At 39.4% G+C, this 27,668-nt stretch overlaps 2 protein-coding genes across 2 annotated transcripts; one reads left to right on the forward strand and one right to left on the reverse strand.

Annotated features, from left to right (window-relative positions):
• Nucleotides 1-1,171: 1,171 nt before the first annotated feature.
• Nucleotides 1,172-14,118, forward strand: pgap6 (post-glycosylphosphatidylinositol attachment to proteins 6). The gene is made up of 13 exons (XM_074689392.1): nt 1,172-1,333; nt 2,272-2,455; nt 2,616-2,817; nt 3,471-3,598; nt 3,985-4,250; nt 4,347-4,693; nt 4,788-4,884; nt 5,858-5,972; nt 7,902-8,044; nt 8,256-8,434; nt 10,990-11,136; nt 11,221-11,337; nt 12,046-14,118. Exons 1-13 carry the CDS (start codon nt 1,270-1,272, stop codon nt 12,367-12,369), a joined length of 2,313 nt encoding a protein of 770 aa, XP_074545493.1. The 5' UTR covers nt 1,172-1,269; the 3' UTR covers nt 12,370-14,118.
• Nucleotides 14,119-15,251: 1,133 nt separating this feature from the next.
• Nucleotides 15,252-27,665, reverse strand: rgs11 (regulator of G protein signaling 11). The gene is made up of 17 exons (XM_074689517.1): nt 27,514-27,665; nt 27,125-27,221; nt 26,795-26,845; nt 24,892-24,998; nt 24,588-24,639; nt 24,324-24,382; nt 24,103-24,179; nt 23,883-23,964; nt 21,576-21,644; nt 21,225-21,248; nt 21,066-21,127; nt 20,662-20,775; nt 20,391-20,506; nt 20,009-20,096; nt 18,856-18,994; nt 17,243-17,325; nt 15,252-17,152 (listed from the first exon to the last, which is right to left on the reverse strand). The coding sequence occupies exons 1-17, from the start codon at nt 27,574-27,576 to the stop codon at nt 17,014-17,016; spliced, it is 1,422 nt and encodes a 473-aa protein (XP_074545618.1). The 5' UTR covers nt 27,577-27,665; the 3' UTR covers nt 15,252-17,013.
• Nucleotides 27,666-27,668: the final 3 nt, after the last annotated feature.

Raw genomic sequence — 27,668 nt, forward strand, 5'->3', positions numbered from 1 at the left:
GCCTCAAACCACAATTCCCCCTTCACCATACTTCTCAGTTGGAATGAGGTTTTAATGTTGGTGTGTTGTGCCTCTTTTGTTCATTCCAAAATAATAATAATAATAATAATAATAATAATTCATCTGTCCAAAAAATACTTTGCCAGTAGTGCTGGGGAACATTCAGGTGCTCTTTTGCAAATTTCAAAAGTACTGCATTGTTTTGATGTTGTTGGAGTTGTTGTTTTGGACAGCAGCAGTTTTCTCAGTGGTGTCCTGAGAACTTGAACTTCATTTTTGTTTCATGTTTTTCCAGCACAGTTGTTGGCATGAGCCAGAGGTTTGCGTACGTTGTTGGCTGACACTCTGGGATACTCCTTCATCTCAGTGGGCATTCTGTGCCGTGCTCTTTTAGTCATCCATACAGGATGGCCACTTAAAAGAGTAGGAACAGTTCTGAACTTTGTTCATTTAGTTCATCATAGACAGTTTGAATGTCATCAAACACTTCTGTGACCCTTTTCAAGTCAAAACATTATTAAAAAAAGATCTTCTGAGAGTTTTTTTTGTGTGAGGCATGGATCACATCAGGCAATGTGGATATAAAATGACCAAGTGACATGAGGATGAGTAATTGAAGATGGCAGTAATGCAACTTCATGGTTGCCAGCTGCCGTAAAATGCCAGAGAAGAAGAAGAAGAAGAAGCAGAAGAAGAAGACACACCAGGCAATTCTTTTTTTAAATTTATTTCATTATTATTATTATTATTTTAATAGGACAGGGTAGCTTTAACCAACACCTTCAATCTTATCTGATTGACTGGACTCTAGGTTGGCTGACTCAACATGACATGAAAACATAAAACATGTATATTTAGCCTAATGTGAGCTTTTCTTCTTGGTTTATATTGATTCCATAAAGTGGTTAATTTTGATATTTTATTTCTTTTCTTTTTTTCTAATTCCTGACAATAGATATTATTTTCTATATTTTTTTTTAATTCAATCCATTTTTTACATTTGAACACAATGTTTTTAACTGACTGATATTATCTAAAATAAATAAATAAATAAATAAAATGCGTTGCCTTGTCATCACTTTGTTTGCACGCTTTCCGTTTTTCCGATGGACCTTAAAGGCATCACCCAGAGACTTGACGTGACGTCACGTATTTACATGGGCTCCCGGAAGCGTCGCGCAGGTAGAAATGATTTCCTCGCGGTAGATTTGTGTGACATTACAGGTGGATAAAGGGCGAGGTAATGGTGTGCACGCTCGAAAAGGAAACATGGAGTTTTGTTTTATACGTTGTCTGCTTTTCGTCGTCCTGGCGGCCTGGACTTTAGGAGACGGTGAGTTTATCCTGCTGAAGAGATGAAATCAGAGTTTACTGTTGTTAGCATGTTGCTAACGTCCTGCGAGGTTACCTGAACGACCGAGGTGTTGGCTCCAGGCAGGCTGCTATTAGTGCTGCTGTCGCGAATGTACTCAAATATTATTGCAGATATATCCCACAGCCTTCTATTTGTTTAATTTAACGAGGTTGGTAATCTGTAAGCTTAACAGAAACAGTCGTTGTTTTGCTAACTTATTCTATGTGCTCTCGAGTTGAAATATCAGCATCAGTTTATTATACATCCCGAGTGTGTAAAAGTAAATGCAATTTCTTTTGAGTTAAAGTTGTAAGAATTATTTCAGACTTTAATGTGCTAGTGAAAATGGTAACTTGTTTTTGATATATATGTTATATATATATATATATATATATATATATATATATATATATATATATATATATATATATATATATATATATATATATATATATATTTAATACTAAACAAGCACCAGATAGTTTTCTATAATGTGCCCTCTCTGTCATTTGATGTTGATTTTAACCCAAAAAATCGGTGCTATTAGATACCAATTACTGATTATTTGTTCTGTTTATATTGTTGAATTAAGGCACAATTTCCACATAATCCGTTAAACAGTTGGAGTACATTTTATTGAGAAAACAAAGAAAACTCCAGCTGCATCTCATGTGGTATTTACTGGTCTCCCCCTCTGGGTTCTGGATCACATATGACATTTAAGAAGATTATTTAGGGCTTGAGAAAACAGTGATAACCTTTTCTCATTTTGTTTAAAGAGCACTTAACTCATCCACTTCAAAATCCAACTATCTGTTGAATTCATAGTAAAGTGTGAACAGCAAATGTATCCCGAAACGTGACTAGGATTATCTGTGTGTGTGACTGTTTACTAAACACAGTTTTACTCCCTGCAGATGGACAGGTGACATTTGTATCCGAGCTGTCTGCCAAACCGGCTCAGAAGTTGTCGAAGTATGGATGGTACGGCAGCGTGAGGCTACAGAAATTTCACATCCCTGAAGAAACAGCTGTGGCTCGCTGGTTGTTCTCTGTGACCAAAGGACACAATTTCTACTGTGGACAGCACAACGTGACCATGTAAGAGAAACATTAAGATCTGCATTGTGTGTCAGTGTGTCAGTTTTTCTTACAAATCAAAATATTCTTGTTTGTTGACACAATCCCGTGCTCCATTTCTGTCTGTGAAGTGTTTTAATTTGTAGGTCAAACCATTTTTGTCTCTCCCTGCTTTTTGTAGCCATGTCCGATGGGGAGCCCCTCCAGTCGTTAACGTCACTGGCTCTGTGTTTCCCAATTCAACTCTGTGGAGCCCCGCTCTGTCTCTGAACCTGCCTGTGACATCACACAGCTCCACAACCTTAAACCTCACCAGTCCTGCTGCAGGTGATTGGTTCATTGCTGCACATTTACCTGAAGATGACGGACGCATTGAGCAGAAGGTTTGTATGCAGTTCATGCTTTTCCTACTTTGGCTGTCATTGTGCTCATCATATTTTCCAATGCTTGTTTTTTATTGAAAACCTAAGATGGTGTTTTGGTGTTCTAATAATTCTTCAAGTAAAGGTTTTCTCATTAACCTGACCTGTTTAAATGGTGCTATAAAAGATGCAAACATGAAGCAATTGCACCACATTACACTGCCATTTTTTACTTTCTTACATTTGTATTTTTTGTAATTTTATATCTTATAATTTTGTACTTTCTTATATTTGTATATTTTTTAATTTGTTATACGTTATAATTTTATTGTTTTGTACTTAGTATTTTTTAACACTTTCTGAAGGGAGTAGCTGTAACTAAAATGCAATTTTTCCTTTGGGGATCCATTAAGTATTTCTGATTCTGCTGTCTCTTGCTCTGGTTTCTGTTTGAAAACGTCATAGTAGCAAAAGAAAAACAATTAGGCTTAATTTCTTTTGTTTTTCACATCTAATTGTTGTTACATAAGTAATTGTCCTTCTTTGTACCGTTAAATCATCTTCCTCTGATTTATTACTCTAATTAGTTTTCAGCCACCTGTCAAACCTGTATGAAAGGTGTTTGACTGTGTGTCAGTGTTTATATAAGTGTGCTGTATCTTTTTGTTTTTCAGGGCTTCCCCTCCTGCTCTTACTTCTTCCAGCCTCAGCTGTCCATCAGGAGGGTGGTGGACACACCCATTTTACAGCAGGGCACAGTCCTCCAGCAGACCGCAGCCCCGGACAGACCTTCACGCCTTAAGTAAGAACTCCCTGAGTCACCAAAGCTTCCACCAAAGAGGTTTTATCAGTGAAAAGACCTTTGCTCCTCTCACAATTTGTCTTTGAAGTCTCTGCTCTTTTGTTTCCAAACATTTCTCAGCTTTGTGTCAATGTTCAAAAGTTTTGATGATGAAGGTTTTTGTTCACAAGCTTTACACCAGAGGGCAGATTATACTCAAGGTCTCCTCTGTAAAGCAAACACACACAGTAATAAGAACTAGTTAAATCACTGAACTAGGAATTTAACCTTATAAACAAGTGCAACATGTATATTTAATTCCACCCGCTCTGAACTTTTTGTCTCCCTCTTTTTATTTGTCTGAATAGTCATAACAGCAGAGGTCTTTTTTTTTTTCTGTGTCTCAGGTTGTATGTTCCAGAGTTTGCCTCCTCTCTCTCCATCTCGGTAGCTGACTGCTCCACAGAGGACGATGCACGCAGTGGAAACTGTTCGCTGGTCCTCAGGCTCGGCTCCTCCTCTCCTCAGCACAACCCAGTCTCAGTGAACTGCTCAGGGATCAGCTGCTCTGCTGCTCTTTCTAACCCACCATGGGACTCTTGGTTAAGCGTTGTTGTAGAGAGCAACCAAGACAACCACACTGTGACCTTTAGTATCGTCTCCAACTACACAGGTGAGCACTGAAACAGATTAATCTGGTTCTCAAGTTTCACACAGTATTCATCTGTTTGGACCCTTGACATGTGTATTTTTTTTCACTGCCTCTCAGTGGGATGTAAGCCAAAAAGTGTCGGCCTAGCAGCAGACGATGACTTCAACAAGCTCCGTGGTAACAGCAGCCCTAGCAACTCATCCTCAGCAGGGAACAGCTCTGTGGATGGAGACGCAGTCAGCGTTGGCAACAAATCTTCGTCCCTGTTAACGCCGCTGTTATCATCAGCGTGTATGTGGAGCTTCCCTGTGCTCTACGAGGAGGTGGACATTCTGTCACTTCGATTCACGCCGGTCAACGGACCCAACGTCAGCGTCTCAAACACATGCCCCTCTCTGCTCTCTTACCCCCTGCACACACAGGCAACTGGGGGAACGCTGAACCTTCAGCTCACTCTTAACACTGTGAGTACTGATGAGCCACTACACACACTCACATTGGTTGTAAAGATGAAGCATGTGTGGTGATGGTATACGTGTGTGTTTTCTGTGTGTGTAGACTGATGTATCCTTAGGCAACAGCAGCAGCGTGGTGGCCTGTCTCTCACCCTGGGCTCCGGTCCTGGAACTCAACAACTCTCAGCCCTGTCGCACAGGTATCACACCTGCTGTAGCTTATTTACTGAGACAAGGCTCACAGCGAGCATCAAAAAGTTTGGACATGGACTCGGGAACATTTTTTTTTTTTTTTTTCAGTAGAAATTAACGTATAGTGATACAACACATCTCAGTACTAAAAAAAAGACTCAGCTGGCTCATGAGACCAGTTCAGTCTCACGGTCAGACATGAGGGGAGTGAGTAAAGTGATGTTTTGGTCACACTGCAGAACTCTGTCTTACAGACACCTTGATTTGGAAAGATTTTTCAATTTTTCTGATATGTTGAGTGCAGCTCCTAATCTACGTCCCATAATAGAAAGCCTCTGAAGAGTACAGAGTAACTGCAACACTGTAACACGTTAACAGCAGATAGCTCTTCAACACAAGTCTCGTCCTGCTCTTGGTTTCTGTGTGTTAAAAGGAAGATTTTTCCTGCTAGTTGACTTGCTTAGTGCTACTAAATGTGACTGAATCTTATTCCGTCTCGAGGCTGAGTCCTTATCTGGGGGCAACAGAACAGTGGACAGAGCAGGAAACGAGGAGCAGGAGTTGGAGGATGAAGTGAAGAAAATAGTTTCTGATGGGGCTTTTTGTTGATGTTGTTAAACTCAGTTAAATACAAATTTTCTTTAAGGTATGCTCAAACTGTCAGACCATGAAAGAACTCATCAGTCTGCAAATTCTCAAATACACAATCTCGTCAAGCTGTGGTAGAAGTTCAGATAGAAACCAAACATTTAGAGTCTCATTTGTAGAAAACTGCCATGAGGTCCCCCCAGATCTTTAAAAAACAAGAAGTCAACTGAACATCACATCGTAGTTTTTTGTAGCCATATTGCCATTTACTTCCACTTTTCACAGCCAAAAAGCAACCATCTGTTTGTTCAACAGATAGAATCTCTGATTCTGACTTTGCATTATGTAAGTACTGTTGATGTTCCTGATTTGCATGTATGTGTGTGTTTGCAGCTCTGTATGAAGGATATGGTGTCAGAGTGAATGTCAGTGTTCCTAAAGCTGTGGTCAGGCTGCCTTTCCCTCAGTCAACAACCTGGTACCTCACCCTGCAGCTCACATGCAATGGGTAACACACACACACACACACACACACACACACACACACACACACACACACACACACACACACACACACACACACACACACACACACACACACAACCACTTATATAGGTGTAAAGGCTTGATAATATCAACACAAATACGCTAAGTATGTAAATATTAGTGCATTCGCAGGGATGTCCCAATATCTAGCATTGGATTGGGCCTGATTTTGACATTTTTAATGTATCAGGGATCTATGATTTAATCCCATCATCTCAACCAATTATTCATGTTAGCCGTCATTGAGCAAATATTGCTGCCGTCAGTATAACTGAGCACTATGAGTGTGCCCAAATTCATAAAGTTGATGTGAGAATAATAAAATAAGGTATGATGCATTGATACATCACAGCAGCCACAATTATCTTTATTACACATGTGCACAACCAGACACATTACAGCAATAACATCTGCTTTACAGCACCCTTCTGTAACTCTCCAGGGACATACGGCTAAGAAGATGAAAACAAACAAACACGGGGCAGTCCATTAGTTTAGCACCAACAACTCCATCATTTAAATGTCAGCAGTGTGGAAATATAACAAACTTTAAAGTCAAAACAGTCCAACAGTCACATTTATGCTCTGTGATCTTTTTACGAGGTGTTCACTTGGACCAAAGCATCCTAAAACAACATGCAATGTGTTTCACTTATAGAGGAAAGGATGCTGTGCTGTTTCTGGGCTTAAAAAGAACAGATATCCACAAGAGAACGAGAATGTCCAAAAAGCTCTGAGTAGATGGGATGGATGTTTATGCTATCTTAGCTATCCATGGTATGTCCTGCCATTCAGACTCTTTGTGTTTAACACCCAGCTTCACTGGAGCTGCACAGCTGTCTGTGGTAACATGCAAGGTGATTTAAACATGAGCAGCATGCTGGATTGATTCCTTTACTTTCCATTTTGGCATGATTCTGGTCAGTTGTAATCTGGTTTGTAGCAAACTAAACATTTCCATTGAAGGGGAAAAACATGAGACAGTCATGCTGTGTTCTAATAATTGCATTCGTAGTCTTGTACTGTGTAGGGACAGTTGTGTTTTTGGGTCAGCCTCTGATTTAAGCATGACGCATTGCATGCATACAACTTGTCCTTTATTCAGGGCTTGTTGAAAGCCATAAGAAGTGTAGATTTAGAAATTGTTTTTTTACAGAATTTACCTCAAGCAAGCGGGTTATTTTAAGAAGGGATGTGAAGACATGTTGCCAACTTCATATGTGATACATTCAGGTACCCTCGGTAACTTGAGAATCTAACAATTACGCCATTTTTTTCAGTTTTTAGATTGGACGAATGGTTTGTAAATGCCAATCATTAAAAAATAAAAGTTAGTTTGATTCCAGGAGGTTTTAACAGCAAAACTAACAGGACTAAGTTTAATGGACTTATTAAGCTCAAAACTTTAACTATCATTTTTACCATTCAGTATAGCCAAAGACAACAACAAAAAAGTGTGCTGCTTCACTTTCTTACTTCCTCAGCAAAGTTTATCTCCAAACCCAAAAATCAGATTGGGACTCAGTATCGGCTGATACTCGATACGAAATAATAAGGATCAGGGGCAAAAATTCTGATCGGGACATCCCTAGTATTCAGTCAGTCCAGGCAGTAAAGTGTGCTTTATAGAGTCAAGCTCACATTTTTACAAAGTTAAAGAAATGTGTTTATATATCCATGCAACATTTGATTGCTTTCAAATTTACGTTTTAAACATCAACTGGCATTTTTTTGAGTTTTTTTCTACTATATGTAATGTGTGTGTGTGTGTGTGTGTGTGTGTGTGTGTGTGTGTGTGTGTGTGTGTGTGTGTGTGTGTGTGTGTGTGTGTGTGTGTGTGTGTGTGTGTGTGTGTGTGTGTGTGTGTGTGTGTGTGTGTGTGTGTGTGCAGTATTGACTGTGGAAACACATCAGTGGTGTCCGTGGTCCCTGAGGTCTCTGTCAGCGCTTGTGTGGAGGACTGTGGGACATATGGTGAATGTAGACTGCTGCGGTCCTACAGCTACCTGTACGCTGCCTGTGTATGCAAAGCTGGTACGACTCACACACACACACACAGGCACCCACACCCGTGACTTTGCTTTTCTGAACTCAGGCCTCCGGCGTACAATACTCCATGTTCTCGTAATGAAACTCTAATTAAATGAGTCGGCTCAGTGAGAGCCATTTAAATTAATGCTTTAATTTATTTCTAAACTCTTTCCTTACTGTCACTAATTTTCTTTAATGACCGGGGTGTTTTCAGGAAGGAGTGGTTGGGGTTGCACTGATGATTCATCAGCCCAGTCATACCTGCGGCAAGTGACTGCAACTATTCTGCTCACGCTCAGTAACCTTTCCTTCCTGCCTGCCATCATTGTTGCTGTGAGACGATGGTACATCACAGAGGCGTCTGTCTACCTCTTCACAATGTTCTTCTCAACGGTAACACACACTCAAAATGTTGCAATGTTAGATATCATGCAGATTTCTTCATTGTTTGTGTACTGGAGGAGGATTTCATTGTAAGCTTGAGCGAACAGTATGTTTTTAAGGTCAGTCATACTCCCACAGAAAGTAGGTCACCTTTAGAAAAACTTCACCTGCTGTTGTCATGCTAAACATGTTGATTTGGAACACATCATGAAACATTTTGCTTATCTAAATAAGATACAAGTTGGAACTTAAATGAACTCCAGTCACTTCTGCTCTAATGAAAAGAACTCAGTGAAAAAAAAACCTCCATCAGTGTTGTAAGACCTACTATTTGACCCCATTTCCCCCACGACCCATAGGATGATGAATGTAGATACAGAGGCAGTACAACCCAGTGCATCACTAGGTTAATCAACTGAAATCCAAGCAAGTATTTATGTCTTGTTTAAAGGAAATAATCCTACTATTAGACTTTGATATGAGCCACACTCACCTGGACGAGTCCAAAACAAGTCGAAATTTTCAAGATGGTAAAAGAGAAAAATTGCGCCGAAATTGTTTGTAAAATAAAGAAAAATTGGATGCAAATAAGCTTTCATTGTAGCATTTTAATATTGTGAAATAGAGTTTTTTTTTTTGTTCTGGACCATCAGTTGAATGTGGCTCATATTTAGTCTAATGAGGCAAGATTTACTTAAAGGGGCTGTGAGGAGTTTGTAAGTGATCTTGCAAAAGTCTCCCTTCTAGAAATATGCCTGATTGTAATCCAAACTTTGAAATGAGATTATCAGCACCAATGTAGGAAATTCTGTAATGCTACATCTTAGCTTCCCACTTCGGCAGGACCAGATTGATTTACAGCATGTCTGAGTCTCCATGACAGCACCACGCCAGCTGATTAAGTTCAGCAGCAAGAAGAGAGATCTGTATTTTTCTTAGCTGAAGACGATTTCTATGGCTAAAAGGACAGAAGAGCAGATGAGGCTAAATGGGAGACTGATGGAGCACGAGCTAAAGGCTAACACCTAACTGTTTGTGATATTGTTCATTCCAACTCACAGTCAGCAGTTATTCTGCAGTGGTCTGTTCAAACTTGAGAGTCTATCAATAAAATGAAGAGTGAGGTTACGTTAGCTCTGCCTGGCTGCCATCTGTGCTAAATATATCCAGCTACTAAACTGTGGTACAAACTGACAAAGTTTGCTTGTTGTCATGTTTCAAACTGTAGTGCTACATAACTGTACTGTTAAATGCCTGACCTTGTTGAGTCGTATCCAGTGGAAAGTTGTCTTGAAAAAAGAAAATTAGTTCCAATCTGATCACCATTCATTTCCAAAATGAACACATGCCTTACTAAAAGGGACGTCTTCACCACAGTGTGAGTGAGACTGTGGGCCAAAAGATGGCGCTGCAGTCCAATTCGAACAGAACCTCCTCACAGCACGTTTAAAAAAAGACACAAACACTTGCTTGGATTTCAGTTTGCAGTGTGTTTAGCTCAAATATCTTGGAACCACCAACCTTCATGCTAGATCTCACCTGTTATAATAAACAAACACCACATTCAGAAAAAGAAGGAGAGGAGTGAGGGGAAGAGGAAAATGTGGATGTTAGCCAAGGACAGTTTACAATGAAGGACATCATTTTATAAACTGTAGGTATTACACAGTATAGAGATTAATCAGGGTTTTTAATGAAAATCCTTCAGCACTTATTAAATTTAATTCTATTATTCCACTTTTAAATAATCAAATGTGTAATATTCCGTCTTCGTATTGAATCTGTGAATTTCTTAAGAGAAAAAATCAACATGTGTTGCTGTTCTTGAGTTTTATGAAAATAACCCTTGATGAACACAATAATAAAAAGATAATAGTGATTTAACTAATCAGTTAATACATTTCTATTTTAATCACAAAAAAAATTAACTCTTCAAAAAAAATGCAAGTAATATGATGAAGAGAGGGTTACAGAGAGAGGGACATTATCTCATTTATACAACCTGTTTTGACTTTCCTAAATTCCTGTTATGAATGATGTATTTCTGGAATAAGCAGATTTTAGTCACACACTTGCTGGATTGGTTACTAAAATAAGATAAACTTTAATCTTTAAAGTGCCCCAAGACTAAGCTTCAAACAAGGTGCTTAGAAAATCACATGGCGACATGATGCAGCAATTACATTTAATGATTTCCTCATACATAAACTGCGTCCACATGTTGACATGTCTCACTACCCATGGAAACATCTTGCACAACCAGTTATTCAGAATCTTGAAGATCAAAGGTAGAAAAGAATGTTTGCTGCAGGTAAGCGTGAACTGAGGGAATCTTCACCAGAGGGGAAAAGTTTAAACTAAGGGTGGAGCAACGCTCCAGATACTTATTTCTGCGTCTGTTTACAGACAGCCCAAAGATTGTTTTTACTGACAGGTATTTTCTAACTCCCATGATTTTCACTTCTGAATACACACAATGACCCATCTAGGCAGTTTTGCTGCATCAAGATTGTGCTGATGTTTGTCCGTGCTGATGTTTGACTGTGCTGTTTGTCATTTTGTAGTTCTACCACGCCTGTGACCAGCCGGGTGTAGCTGTGTTGTGTATAATGGACTACGATGCCCTGCAATACTGTGACTTCCTGGGGTCCGTCTGCGCCATCTGGGTCACCATCCTATGCATGGCTCGCATCAGAGACACATTCAAATATGTGAGACACAGTTTTTCTTTCACAATACTCTAATTATCTTCACTGCACTAGTTCAGAGACTGATTTCATGTCGTCCTCTCACAGACTTTGTTCATGCTCGGGGCTCTGCTGATAGCTATGTCAATGCAGCTGGACCGTAAAGGTCTGTGGAACCTGCTGGGCCCTGTCCTCTGTGCCATCCTAATCATGGTCTCTACCTGGGTAAGACATGCACCACCAAACCACAGTGATACTTCTTCTGTACTCTGGCTTCTTATTGACATGATATAAAAGAAGGTATTCATTGTCTAAACTTGGCAAAGAAAGTAAGAGTACTTGTATTTGGTAGATTAAGGCCCATTTACACGACAACGTTTCATCTAAAAACACTGAAACGCAGTGAAAGAGGAAACGCTGAGGGACTGAAAACGCTGTAGTAAGCATGCCAGGCCTGTAGGTGGTGTTATAACTGTCTTGTCCAGACACCGCTTTTGGGAGTTCTCCACCAAAGTAGAGTTGAGCCGATCATCTGGTGTTTTGGTAAAACTAAGTGCAGAAGTGGAGCAACAGATGCACATTTTGTTGAAAGACAGTCAGCAGATTCAGCTGTACATGCACAACACGGTAGTCCACGACAATCGTAACAACAGTACTGTTGGACTTTTGTATGGGCTAGAGTGGAGCATGGGCTTGCTGTTTACATGGCAACAGTGGTGGCAGTGTTTCAGAAAAATCCCACTCTGGAGGCCATTTTCAAAAGTTTGCGTTTTAGATTGGCTAAAACGCTGTTTCTGTGTAAAGGCGAGGCCAAAACGCAACAAAACTTTTGCGTTTCACCCTAAAACCGTTGTCGTGTAAATGGCCCCTTATTTTGTTGAAAAATGCTTCTCAGCAAATTTACAGTCTACATCTTGGTACCTTTGTTCACAGGTGTACCGAGGTGTTCGCAGACGCCAGTGTTACCCTCCCTCGTGGCAGCGCTGGGTCTTCTACCTGATCCCTGGAGCGCTCTGCGCTCTGGTTGGAGTTTGTCTGTATATTTTTGCTGAGACAGAGGACAACTACTTTTACACACACTCGCTGTGGCACATCCTGGTGGCCAGCTGCGTGGTGTTTCTGCTGCCACCAAAGGAGCGGGACAGGGAGTCGTTAGGGTGGAGCAGAGGCTTTAGCTGGATGGGGAGCTGGAGACCCCGGGTGTGTGGGTACACGCTGTGCGAGAGCACCAAGGATGAACTCTACACCGTCACTTAGAGGACGCGAGGAAGGAAAGTGACCTGATGTTGATTGTTAAAAGCATTTAAGACATTTGTTGAATCACACACACACACTCACACTCACAAAGGGTGTCTACTTGGGTTAAAAGGAATATCTTTCACACACTATCATACCTGCACCAATCAGCCATAGCATTATGCCCACTGACAGGTGGAAAGATGATCATTGATTGATTATCTCTCACAGTGGTTCACTTTTAACGTTGGAGCCTAGTTGGGCGATTGGGCCAGGGCGCCTCTGAAACTGCAGCTCTTATGGGGTGTTCATAGTTTAAAATTGTCAGCACCAGCCAAAGGACGACAAAGGAAAATGAAAAAAAACAACCTTTGAGCCAGCACCAGGGCAGCGCTCCCTTCTAACTCTAACAAAAGCTGATGTCTTTTCAGGTATGTGGTTATAATCTCATGGCTGATCGGTGTTTATTCTCACTGGTCGTGTTGAAACTCTGAGTTGAAAAGCTGATTAATTCACTTTTTAAAAAATAGGCTGTAGACATCCTGAATTACACAAAATTTACACACAACCATCCAACCCAAATCAAACCTGCTGAAACCTCTCAGGTGGTCCATGGCACCAGCTTTGGAAAAAAAAAAACACCTGACCTTTGACCTCATGACCAAGAGTTTGTACATATTGAGTATGTACATAGTTTACACAGCTAGTAAACACATATGAAATATTTATAGGGGATAATAAGCACTTTGTGGGATCTTTATATTCAGCCTGAGTCTTCTGATGAAGTTTACTATGATAACAGTTATTGTAAACACTCCTCTTCATTTTTTTACCACAGGCCTGAAAAAAAAATGTTATGACTGATTTGATCACATTTCTTTGACAGAACGACTAAATCTTCAGTTTTATTTTGGAACTTTTAATCCTGTGATGTGGCCTTCATCATCAGCAGAGGAACTCTTCTCAAACTTTTGTTTGCTCAACTCTAAAAGGATTTTAATCAAAGAACATGATCAGGATTTATTTTGTAAAACAGAAAAGCAAAAGAGATTTTTTTGTTATGGGAAGGTTTTGTTTATCGGATTCAAACCAAGTTTATGTGAAAAATGGTCAAATTAAAACGTAACTCTTGGCATACAGGGTGCTTTCTCCTACAGATCTTTATTTTTATGCACAGAAACTAAGCGACTGTGCTTTTTTATCCTCTGATATCCCCAAATCTCTCTTTATTTTTCCTTTTTTTGTTCTCACTTGTAATATATTTTTTTATTTATCAGAATTTATCCTGAAGCACTTTTCTGATTAGAAACAGAATCACTATGCCATGTAAATAACCCACATGTGTGAAAGGGCACTTTATGAATGTATATGATTCAGATTGCTGTGTCCAGTGCCTCATCCTGCCTGTATGTATTGTATGAGTATGATTTCTTTTTGTCTCGCACCAGAAGAGCTGCTGAACACTCCTAATCTTTATTTAAAGTAAGATATATATTTTGTGTGTTGTCTATTTTTACGTGTCCCATGCTGTGGTGGTTTTTTGTTTTGCTTTTGTGAGTTTGCACAGGTTTTACAGAACCTTCATTTGGATGTTCAAATTGTTGCTCTTGTAAGAGAGTTTGATTAACGTTTTTTTTTTCACTGCAGCATATTGTAGGTCTCAACACTTAATGATGGACAAATGTAATATCCAATTTGAAATTTTATTTTAATTCCTATGAAGGACAGCCTCTTTTAATCTCTTAAAAAAACTCCCAACAGCATTTAGCCGACCAAAAATAAATCTGTTGTATAAATAATGATCTTTCCAGGGTCATGTTTTGTGCTTTTTGTGTGAAGTGATGTTATTTGTTCGTCAGACACTCACACACATAAACACAGACTCACCAGAACCAACACAGAAAAGAGGATTATCATAATCCATGGAAATATAGAAAGTGCTCACACTGAAGGAATACACATTAAACTGTGCGTGTGTGTGCATGAGGATATACTTGCTTGAATGTAGCTTACCTCCATTAGTAAATTTGATGATCACTCAGGTCCAGCTGACACAGATCAAAGCTCCAATCATAGGATCGAGCCTGACTGATCACTGTGTGTCTGTTTTCATAATGAAAAACAAAGCAGCAAAGGCCGACATCATGTGAATTTTACACTTTCAAGGCCAGATTTGAAAACCTAAAACTAATGATTCCTGAATGCAAACTTATTAAATAATAACGGCAACTAAACTATGAAATACATTTTAACGGCCTCTTGGGGAAACAAGCTTTGTATTTTTTTTTAAGATAAGAAGACATAATATTCCACTATCTAAAGACAGCAAAATTTGTTGTCTGAAGATAATGAGAACAATTTTAAGATCTTGAGAAAAGTGTTTTTAATCGTGACCTTTTAGGGCATGTGATTTCTGGGTGATAATGATAATAATAATAATAATAATAATAATAATCTTTGCCATTATAATTATTGTTGTTGTTGTTATCATTATTATTATTAAGATAATTATAATCATAATAAAATAACAAAAATAATAAATATAACAACAATTTTATGCAGTACTTATCATAACACATTTCAGAGTGCTTTGCAATAATTAAGTAAACAGTAAAAAATAAAAAAATAAAGTGGAAAGAGGAAGAAAAAAAACAGTATATAAAAGGCTAAAAACCACCACCAAATTAAGGAAAGGACAACATCAGAAAAATAAAAACAACAAAAGATTGAATTAGTTTAAACAACAAATGATGAAAGATTTAAGATCCTGCCTATGATGCTGTCAAACAATAAGATAAAAGTAAAATGAAAGCATCATTTCAACTGTTAAAACAATCTCAGCAAAACAATTAACTCCAACAATTAAAATGTGTTTTTGAAACAGATTTAAAAAAAATAAAAAAATAAAAATTGTCTGCCGGTCATCCTTGATTTTGGGATGGCGAGCTGTGCCCTGGCTGAGGACATTAGGATATAACCGGGCAAATATGGACTGAGGTAATCAGAAATGTACTTTGGAGGAAGTCCAGAGCATACTTTGAAAGCCAACAACACAATCTTAAAAACAATTTCAATGTCTTTGGGGAACCAGTGAAGGGAAGAAAATTCTTTGATGATAAGACAACATATTGGTCATCCTTTAGCTTCACAAAGTATATCTCTATTTTTGTGTACTTTCTGTGGTAAATGTAAAACCTACCTTAAGTTGAAATGCTCACAAACCATTGTCATAAAAAAGCACATCATAAAGTATTTCTGATTCTGATTCATGTTGCCAATTGTAGACAAACAAGATTTGTTATTTTCTTTTTTAAGTAGGTCAGGAAATAACTTCTGCTTCTTTGACTGAGTACAGCCAGTAGAGGGAGCCAGACCAGAAGAACAAACTCAAGACAAAAGGAAGGAAGGAAGACAGGAGCGAAGTATAATCCCAAAGGACTGGGGCAAAAGAGGAAGACCTCATCTGACCCTTTCTAACCAGATTTAACTTTTTCAACAATACAAGCTGCTCACTCCTATTTCCATACTTCCAACTCATCCACTTAGAGAACAAAATGTTCACTTGCTGCTCACATCCCACCCACTGACAGGTTATGTGTTAAAGTGTGACACTGTTGTTGAGATAATATTTACCTCAACAATCAGGGATCAGACAAATTGTCAGCAAGAGTACGGCTGAGTGAGAGAAAGAATAGTATCAGCAGAATGACACTGAAGAAAACAGACCAGAGATGATGGTTTCTAAAAGTAGAAGCAGGTTTTATACTCCTGGAAGTAGCTGTCATATTTACAACAAAAGGTCTTTCACCTTCAGTATCCATTCATTGATAAGAATTTAAAGTACAGGATCATTTTTGCAAGATTTCAATCACATAATTTCATCAATTCTTTAAGCCTACATTTGACTGTGCCTAAGCTTTTTTAGACTTCAATAAATGCAAAAGCAAAAAGGAAAAGAAAAAAAGCAATAAAAGAGATTTGTGTTTAAATATAGACCTAGAGACTACAAAGAGAATAACAATGAGAGAAACAAGAAAGTAATAAAGACCCGAGTAGAGATACACTCATTCTCCCACAGAGCTGAAAACAACAACAAAGCTGTTGTGACATTTTATTGAGAACATGCTCAGGCAAAATTATCAACAACAGTCACATTGCCAAACTCAGGCTTTAAACTGACATAAGACAAACTGTACAGATATGCTGAGGTGATTTCATGACTACATACATGTTCTAAAACTCTGTGGCATTATCATCCACCCTTATATTAAGTATTGGGAACAAAGAAGGTTGGATATAAAAGCTGTTGAGGGAAGACTTGGTGCCAAGAACAACAGGACAGAATTTACGGACTGGCTGGGATGTGGATGAAGGATGATTATGCAGCAGGAAAGGCTGTAACCAAAGCTCTAAAAGCTTTTTTATTCTCTGCTCGTGCTCTGAGAATAAGCTGTGACACTGCTGAGGTTTGCATTAACACCTGTGCTCTAACGCTGAAAGTCTAGCTCTGGTAATGTTGCAGCAGTGAGAGAAAGGCTCTGACTTTTACAAAGGCAGTCTGACTCGAAGTGGGAGAGCAGAGCTCCTCGGTGGTTTCTGTCAGAACAAACAGAGACATTGAAGACTGGGGAGATGGATTCTGACATTTCTTTTTGGGGTCAGGTTTCAGGCATGAGAGCTGCCTCCTGGGTTGCTACCTGCTTGACCGCCCCCCTTTGCCTGCCCATCCTCCTCCATACCATGACTGGCAGCCTGAGCAGGGGAGGGGCTTGCATGCCGCTGGCGTCTCATGAAAGGAAATACACTGAAGAGAAGAAGAGGAAAGAACTATGATATGCCTACAAATTAATGTATTAAATCATTAATGGATCACATCATTAATGTGAAATTTTACCTTTTCTTTGTCTCCTGGGGGACGATACCTTTGGCCAGCATGCTTTTATATAGGTCAGACTTCAGATATCTCGGGTAGGAGTCCTAAAAAACACACACACAATGAACAAGCACAAGAACACACAGAGTCATCAAACGCTATTAAACCCTAATAACTGTCAGCAAACCTCATAAGTTGCCACTTTTGCTTACTTATTTCATCTCAATATCTCAGGAAAGCAAGCTATCTTTTCTCAACATTATGAGATTATCCCATTATCTTAAGAAAGAAACATTTGTTCACTCATAAATAATGAGAAAAATAACACAAGATACCAAGAAACTACTGAATTCACTCAATTAAAAAATGGAAATTTAAACACTCTTAACCATGACCTTTAGGGGCTTCTATCAATATAAAAAGTTGTCAATCTAAAATGCAAAGCTTGGTTATACACGTTGCTTCTCCCCTGCAACTCTTTATTGTTATGCACAGAAACTAAATGGCTATATTGTTTTTTTTTTAATCTTCAAAATCTTTGAGTCCCTCATAATTCCTCCTTCTCACTTCTCTTTTTTTCTCTATTTGATTGACTCTATTTGTTTATTTTAATGAAATAAATAATCCATTCAACTTCTCATTTCTGTTGCTTTCCTCTCAGGATAACTCATCTGGCTAAAATTTTCTCTGAAAAAGTAATGCAAGAAGTTCACTTTTCTCAAGCAGAAAAGGGTACTTGCCAAAGAAAACAAATTTTGATCACAGTCTGTCTAAGTAAATGATTTTTTTTCTTGTTTTCTTATGTTTGATAGTCAACATATGTAAGGCATTCCTCAGGGGTTTATTCTAGGCTCCTTTAGAGTTTAGTTTTCCCATTTTACTTCAGGGGCATTATAGAATCACACAGCATGATATCAACATTATGCTGATGATACTGAATTATACCTACTCTTGTCTGTTGGATGCATAAACCCTATTTATAAAATCACAAACAACATGGATAAAACTTCAGAGTACCTATTGCCTGCGGAAGAAGACAAAGGAACAGAAGGAAACATGTTTGATGTTGGTGCTCAAAGCTGCTGTGTGGGGATATTTGCTAGTTACAAAACCTACCTACTGATGCCTCTGATGAGCTTCTTTGGAAAATTCAACAAGACTGATTATTTGTAAACACTTATTTGTATTCCTGTAAATGCTGCTGGGTAAGCATGAAATGAGGTGAAAATCTACATGCTGTTATAACTTTAATATGAGATAGAACACTTTTTTCTTTTGACCCTCAATGGCTGCCATTGATTGCATGAATTTTCCTCTGAATTTTGCAGAAACTAGCAGATTCACAACACTTGCTCAACCAGTGTCTGCACCACACAGATTGCAAACATTTTAGCGGCATTAAAATGGGATGATGCAAACCTACTGTTGGCCAACTACTGCACAATGATAACACCAAAATTCTTATACCTAACATCCTGTCATAAAATTTTTCTTTCTCTAAGGACATAAACTGAAGTCACTGGATAGCAAGAAGAAACTGAAAATAGTTCTGAAATTTAAAAAGCAAGTGTGACTGCTCTGAAAGAAAAACATCCAAAATGTTATATTTGATTTGCAACTTAAAGAACTCTGACCTTTTTCATGAGGAAGTAGATGTGCATTTGTGCATCGTCCATGACAAAGCGATGAGGGTTCCTGATTCCCTCGAGAGTTTTATCCATCGTCTTGCTGTCAATGTTGACCCAACGAGCAGCACCAGGAGCCAGGAAGTTTCTGATTCACACAAAGAAGATTGGTTTGAGCTCATTACTGTTTACATATTTGAGTACAGTGAACTCATCATCATGTTGAAGAAACCAGTCCGAGATGATTCCAGCTTTATGACATGGAGTGTTATCCTGCTGGAAGTAGCCATCAGAAGATGGTACACTGTGCTCGTAAAGGGATGGACATGGTCAGCAACAATACTCAGGTAGGCTGTGGTCTTTAAACCATGCTCAGTTGGTACTACAGGGCCTAAAGTGAGCCAAGAAAATATCCCCCACACCATTACACCAGCAGCAGCCTGAACTGTTGATACATGGCAGGATGGATCCATTCTTTCATGTTGTTGACGCCAAATTCTGACCCTACCATCCAAATGTGGAGCAGAAATCCAGACTCATCAGACCAGACAACGCTTTTCCAATCTTCTATTGTCCAGTTTTGGTGTTGCTGTGTGAATTGTAGCCTCAGTTTCCTGTTCTTAGCTGACAGGAGGGTCACCCGGTGTGGTCTTCTGCTGCTGTAGTCCATCTGCCTCAAGGTTGGATGTGTTGTGTGTTCAGAGATGATCTTCTGCAGACCTCGGTTGTAACCAGTGGTTATTTGAGTTACTGTTGCCTTTCTATCAGCCCCAACCAGTCTGTCCATTCTCCTCTGATCTCTGGCATCAACAAGGCATTTCCTCCCACAGAACTGCCGCTCACTGGATATTTTCTCTTTTTGGGACCATTCTCTGTAAACCCTAGAGATGGTTGAGGGTGAAATTCCCAGTAGATCAGCAGTTTCTGAAATACTCAGACCAGCCCGTCTGTCTGGCACCAACAACCATGCCACGTTCAAAGTCACTTAAATCACCTTTTTTCCCCATTCTGATGCTCGGTTTGACCTGCAGCAGATCGTCTTAACCATGTCTACATGCTTAAATGCATTGAGTTGCTGCCATGTGATTGGCTGATTAGAAATTTGCGTTAACGAGCAGTTAGACTGATATAAGTGGGTACATGTGCATGTCTGTGTGCTTACTTGTAGATCTCCTCAACTTTTTCAATAATCCTGGAACTTTCTCCATGTCGAACATCCTCACAGGCCTGCCAGAAACACAGGTTCTCCGCTGGCAGAGACAAAGATACAAGGTGTGCTTACAGGTGATGAAACAATGATGATGCAGATGATGATGCAGGAAAAAGTGACTCATGATTCAAGTCTTTATATAGCTCAGCAGGCCCCAGGGAAAACTTTACCTCCAGGCAATAACCAACATGTCTGTATGGAGGAATACATTTTTGAACATTATGTCCTTTACCTTCCGCTACGGTTTGTCTCAAAAATTGAAAAAAGGTCTTTTGTAACCAGCTGTGAGGTGTTACAGAAACCATATTGTATTCATTCTTTTAACCTGTCTTACCGCTGAACTCTTTCTCCAGGTAGGTCATGAACTCTCGTCTCCCCATGGGATCACTGAGAAGCTCCATGAAGCTGAAGCTCCAGCGCTCCACTCGCAGACGTGTTGGTATGGGCACCCTGCTCTCACACACACAACATATATAGAAACGTAGATATTACAAACTGCTGTGATTACTTAAACACTTGCCAGAGAATGTAAAACCAGCCAAACTAAATGATTCATCAGATTGTTATAAGTGGTGCATTTTGGGTTTATTATAATATTTTCTCACATATCTGCGTTCATTGTCCAGTGTGCCGTGTCATCCGAGATCCAGGGGTTGCTGGGAAGACAGCCTTGCATAATGGGGTCATGGTTCAGGTACTGCTCACTGTATTTCACAAAACTGTACATCCACACACAAATGTAGAGGCATGCACACACATTAATACACACAAACACACACACACTCAGTATTATTGTATTAGAGCTACAGATCATAACGGTAAATGGCCACTAATTCCAAGTTGCCTCAGGAAGCATCCATTAGTGGCTCTTAAAGTGGGAGCACTAAGCCTGATGTGCATGTGTGTGCGTGCATGTTTGAAAGACGTAGAGTTGGGTTCAGGCAGTATCAGGTCCATTAGTCCCCGTGTACGTGTGTGTGTGTGTGGTTTTCATTACTGTGACACATACCCTTCTAGGCAGATGGATGACTTTACACGATTTCTTCCAAGGGCCCTTTTACAGGTTTCAATCTATAAAAAAATGCAGGGCACAAATGAACGTGAACGTAAGCTTTCACAAACATTTGTAGACTTAACGTGACAGTGTGTAATAGTGTGTAGTGCTTACCTCACTTTTGTAGTAGTCACTGTTCTAATGCTGTCAAGAGAAACACACATTACCATCTAGATTTATTCATACTTATGCATTACTCTGTAAACAGACACTTTTTTTCTGAGCTGCTTCTAATAGAAACATCTCTAAATAACATTACTAGTTTATGCAACACCAGCAGTTACACCAAAAAAAACAAAAAGGTAATACTTCTCTGTCAGTGTAAAACATTTTGACACTTACTTTGATCAATCCCAGCAGCAAGAAGAGAAAATAATAATGCATTGAGAAAAAAAAGCATGAACACAGTAGAAGTCTTCATTCCAGGGTTTTCAGAGGGTACAAACATGCAATGATTTCACTAACCAGAGTCACTCTTGCACTGAAGTTATTTGGCCTCTCCAGACCCATGTCCAACACATTAGGAGCTCCAGGCTGAAAAGAACACAAACAAACACACACTATTAAAAATGAATCGTGTTTGTATTTAAGGTTGTATTTGTTGGTATGTGGGTGGGTAGATTGCTGATGAGAGCCTGTGAGTGAGTAAGCACTTATCTTTTCTTTAGCTTTCCACTCCACTGGTCTTGACTTTTATTCTCATGTTTCTTTCTTTCTTTTTCTCAGCATCCCCTGTCCTTAATTCATCGGGGCAAGAAAAGATGGAGTCCTCTTTCAAAACCCTCCTCCTCTTCCTCACCCCCTTCTCCCTTTCATAACACTTTTACCCTTTTTTATTCTCCCTCCCTTTCCTTTCTTCTTCCTGGTCCTTCTCTTTTTGTCTGAGTATCAAATAGACTGCTGTGGTATTTACAGCAGGCATCATACAAAAGGGAAATCTGATGATTTCTCTCTGTTTCTCCTCCTCTCTATTTCTCTCCCCCTCTCTGTTACCCTCCTATAAAGCTGCAGCTTTTACCAGATGGGTTGAATATTTCATGTAGGAGGCAGAAGGGACTCTGAGTGAACAGTGGTGGGACATCTAAATTTTTTAAACAGTGTTAGATATATTTCTTTAGTTTGTTGTATAGCATAGCACAGTATAGTATAGTATAGTATAGTATAGTATAGTATAGTATAGTATAGTATAGTATAGTATAGTATAGTATAGTATAGAATAGTACAGTACAGTACAGTATAGTATAGTATAGTATAGTATAGTATAGTATAGTATAGTATAGTATAGTACAGTACAGTATAGTATAGTATAGTATAGTATAGTATCGTATAGTATAGTATAGTATAGTATAGTATAGTATAGTATAGTATAGTATAGTATAGTATAGTATAGTATAGTAACATTGCCTGTTAATCCTCATCATTAAAACTAACTAGGGACAAACCTGAACCCAACACATCAAATTAATCCACGGAGAGGATTTCTGGCACGTTTTACTCCTGCCAGTAGACACTGTGGCAGCATCGTTAGTTTCTAGCTCAGGCCTCAGAGCCAGAAGATACTGACAGTTACTGGGCACAGACGTGAGAGCAGCCTGAGGAGCTACTGGGCCCCAACTATCTCTGACAGGGAAAAGTGGAGCAAGATCCTGTCCTGAAATCTAGACAGCAGAGCCAGTGAGTGTATCTCAGAGTTGCTGATTGCCATAAAGTAACTGAAACCACAGGGTGTAGTTATAGAGCAGTGTTCAAAGTTGTGACAGTTGCTTTATTCATGTTTAAATGTGTCAACAATAGAACTGATGAAGATAATAGATGTTATGATGATGAGTACATGTTCTTATAAGACATTAGCACTATTCCTTGTGTTTTCTTGTGTTTTGTGTTTTTCTCTGGGGTCATTTTGACCCCAAGTGAAATCTTGTTCAGTTAAAAAGGAGGGACTACTTTTTGTGATTGAGGTCTGCCAGCCCTAAATTCCAAAAAAAAGGGGAAAAATCATGGAAATGGGATGGACTGAAGTAAGACTAAAGGTGTAACTCAAAATTGATGGCTATCTATTTTAGATGCTTAATAAATGGTCGAACCAGGCCGGGGTCATTTTGATGGGGTATAGAGCAATTGTGAGGACAACATAACCAGAAATTTTCATCCATATGTTTAGGTGGGTAATAAGTAGGGATGGGTACTGAATTAGATTGTTTTATAGGTACTGACCAAATTCTGTCAAAAGTAACGGGTACCAATTCACGTAAAATCAAAAGGTACCATGTTTAGGTACCTAAACGCATCCTTGTGACTGTGAGGGAGTGGAAGAGTAGGAGATTTTCTATACTGGACATGAACACAGCATTGCAAGGTTATATATTGGAGAATAAATCTGTTAAATTGAAAAAAAAAATCACATTTTATTAGTGAATAATGATATTTTTTACCATATGAACACAAAAAAGTACCAAAAATTGGTACCATTGAGTACCTATACCAATTGCCAGATAACAGGCATCGTCACCGTATCGTTTCAAATGTGAAAGGTACCCATCCCTAGTAATAAGCAGTGTAAGACACCAGAGTATCATTTACTCATATTTACTTGTGTTGTGTTGTGTTGTGTTGTGTTGTGTTGTGTTGTGTTGTGTTGTGTTGTGTTGTGTTGTGTTGTGTTGTGTTGTGTTGTGTTGTGTTGTGTTGTGTTGTGTTGTGTTGTGTTGTGTCGTGTTGTGTCGTGTCCTGTAGTGTAGTGTAGTGCAGTGTTGTGTAAAACAGTGAACATACCGGTGGTCTGTTGATGAGCCAGTAGGCCTGCTCCTGACATTCTAGAACAATGCGATCCGCCTTCCTCCTCTGTTTGGATGCTCTAAACATAAATCACTGAGTAAGTTTTTTTTTTGTTTTGTGTGTGTGTGTGTGTGTGTGTGTGTGTGTGTGTGTGTGTGTGTGTGTGTGTGTGTGTGTGTGTGTGTGTGTGTGTGTGTGTGTGCGCGCACAATTGCACCTGAGCTGCTCTCTTGCTTGCATCACCACAAAGTCCCAGGTGTGGTTGATCCTCTTGTGGAGCACGCTGTACCTCTCCTGAAAAAGAACAGGATGGGAGAGAAAGAACAAAGAGAACTTAACTTTAGAAAAGTAATAACGCCACAAGCCTGCAGACTTACTTCTGTTTCATTTATATTACACACATACACCCTGTTATACATGGGCACACACTTTGCCTACCTTCTCATATTCCATCAGTTCTCCTTGTTTCCTTATGTTCTTTTTAGCCAGGTAGATTGCTGATAGGAAAAGAAGACATTCAAGACTCAGAAAACAGTTCTTGAGGTGTTGCTGAACCTAAACCTGCAGGTTACTGTCTTTACCTAAAAACAGTTGGTCACATGTGATTTTGTCATGATTGGTGGAAAAAAAGCCTTCAACCTTAAAATTTAAGTCATTACAGAAAGATTTTAAGCGTATCTTGCGTCTTTTGAATTTTCTTACCATAGTCCAGCTCTGAGGCAGGCCAGCGGGTACTAGTCCAAAAATAAGGAGTCTGAGAAAAACAAGTGACAAATTTAGACATTTCTAAAAAGGACTGGTAGTGAGGCAGCAGCAGCTGATGAAAAAGTGGCAGATGGATGAGGGATTAGGAGGTGGGTTAATGGAGTGAGAGTAAAAAGGGAGCTAGACAATGATAGAGAGAAAGTGATGCTTAAGCCCAAAGTGGTTTTGATCTGGAGGGAAGTACGAAGGTTTTTCAAGGAAAAGCAGAGTGGACATACTGAATATGGGACATGAAAGTTACCTGGAAGCGATAAGGTGTTTCATCAGGCCTTAACACAAGAGATCTGGGCTCCTTGAGGGGGTAGATGTACCCGTATTTCACCAGCATGCCACCAACATGAAGTGCCTCTGTTAGGAACACGACAGAAGCTGAACACAAGCTGTCGGCAGGACTGTAAATGTAGAGTCCATCTGGATTCGTCTTCAAGCTAACTGAACTATAAAGCCACAGTAACGTTTTTTTCCACCACAGGAAATCAACTGTCTTCTCTTTTCTTACTCTCCATTTCTCCACCAACTAAACTTTTTGACCCAGGTGGTTGTGGCAGTCAGCTGTTCAACCAAGAGTCTGGTTCTGCTTGAGGCTTTGGTCTGTTAAAGGAATTTTGAATATTTGGTCTAAGTAAAATACTTTTATCAGTATGTATTTTCCAATCAACTTAATTTTAAGTTTCTTGACTTTTTTGTTGTAATTTGGGGCTTGATAAATAAAAAATAATAACAATTACCTTGCTCTTCTTCTTATCACTCAACTTTGTCACATATTTGATTGTGCAACTTAGTCAAAACTGCATGACAAAGTCATTCATTCTGAGTAGCAAGAATCAGCATAAAGGAGTCAAGCCCATTAATGAGGTTTATAATTTCCTCTCTTACAGTTGACAATGAGGCAAAAACTTCAGTTCCCCATAGCACTGATGAATTATATGGAGGATTTTTAACTTTTCTTTGAATTTATTTGGAAAGCACAAAAAAGATTCATGGTTAATGTTAGACCAGTCTACAGCAAGTAAAGAAGAAATATCCCATAAAAACTGACAAGAGATATCCAAACTGCTGAGTGAAAACAAACTGAAGGAAACAGACACAAGCAACCACAAACTGCGACAGGGTACAGGCTTTGGCAATGTGACAGACCACTAGAGTGAGAAGCTGCCACCAGAAAATAATGTTTTAATTTGGTGCAACATAAACTTTGTCAGATAAATAACAGCAGCAAGTCTTGTTGCCTCAGTCAAAGTTAACAAAATGTGAGGAATCAGTGTGTTTTTTGGTCACACAATTATGAGATAACACAGTTTTGCCAAATTCTTAATGTCACAGTTATATCTGGGAGAAAAACTGTATCACAGGATTTGTGCAGGCAACACATTGTAGGGGCAAAAAAAGTCTTAGAGACAGAAAAGCATGACATTTTAAAATTGATGACCAAACCTTGATTTAAGCTATTGATTTCATCAGGAGCACAGCTCTCAAAGCTGACATGAAAAATAAATATATCGTGGCTAGAGGCAATCAAATAAGTAAAAAATGCTCTGGACTAAAATGACTCATACATTTATTTTTGAAAAATCTGCACCCTGTTAGCAATCTCTCTCCAAACAACACTTTGTTCCAGGGATGAAATGCATAATCAATCTTCAGTCCCTCCTCATTTGTTAAAGAGCCCTACTTTTATGAGTGACAGCTTCCAAAAAAAGCTGTGCGATGCATTTTAATCAGCTCCCACCACCCTCTCCCTCTTTCTCTCTATCCCCGGCTAACCAACTCGTATCTCTCCTCTCTTAGCCTGCTCTCAGGCCACAGGGACCTGCAGGTTTTCTTTTTCCCCAACTTCTAATTTAGGTCTGGTGCTGCCAAGTCTCCTGAGGTGAAGAGCTCCACAGGGGCGCTAATCAAACCCAGATCATCAGGTGAGTTAATCAAACTGGGAACCTCTTGGGCTAACCCCTGTTCTTGTTTACTGGAAATAGCAACCCCCATAATACGCTCACAAACACATCACTAGCATGTCAGCTGGAGAGAAAGCCTCATATCCTGGCAACACTCTGGTAACGCCACAACAAACCAGCCACACTGAGACACAGAATCACAGACGATGCTCTCTCCCTACATGAAATTTTTGCATCAATACAGCTGCTTACCCTCCTCACAGATATTGTATTTCTGCATCAGCCAGTCAATGACATCCCGGCCTGGAGAAAAATAAGAAGACAGTTAAGAAAGAGATGGGGAAAAAAAGGACAAACTTCTTCACTCTACTCTGTGCAGCATACTGACTTCTCCCAAATTCACTGCTGCATTATGCATGACCACTGGGACCCCAACACTGGCTGCAAAGTGCAAGTCCACACAGATGCTGATGCACACTGACATACAGGCGCGCACGCACACACACACACACACACACACACACACACACACACACACACACACACACACACACACACACACACACACACACACACACACACCTGTCATGGCGTGTGGTATGACGGTAATAAGCAGCCTCTGGTTTCTCATCTTCATGCCCATGTCAGGGTCTTGCATGGCCACAATCACTTTCTCCATCTGTCAGGGAGGCACAAACACACAGGCACTCATGCAGTCACACACATAGATACACACATGTGTAACTGTCACAGACACACGTTATAAAAACACTCAAAATACACATGCCAGTTCAAAAAATTGCTAAGGCAATAATTATTTTTAACATTTAACATCTGTTTGACTTGATTTTATCTTTCATTTATAACGGACTATTTTGAGAATTTTTACAGATTCATATTCAAGATGTAATGACACACACACACAAAAAAAAATGAAATAAAGTAAATGAGAGTGAATCGTCAAGTTTTACCTTTCGGAAGCACGCCATTTGTTCCCTGTTCCAGCCTCCTTTAGCCAGGGTGTTGATGGTCATCTTGCAGGCAGCTTGGGATCACTCGACGGGACGGCTGAAAGTGCAAAAGCGAAGTGATATCGGGAGCGCGCGGCACTGAGTGCACCGCTGTT

The sequence above is a fragment of the Halichoeres trimaculatus genome, unplaced genomic scaffold, assembly GCF_033239565.1.
Source record: "Halichoeres trimaculatus isolate MK-OKI-2021-1 unplaced genomic scaffold, fHalTri1.1 fHalTri1_scaffold_15, whole genome shotgun sequence".
NCBI classification, from domain to species: Eukaryota; Metazoa; Chordata; class Actinopteri; order Labriformes; family Labridae; genus Halichoeres; species Halichoeres trimaculatus.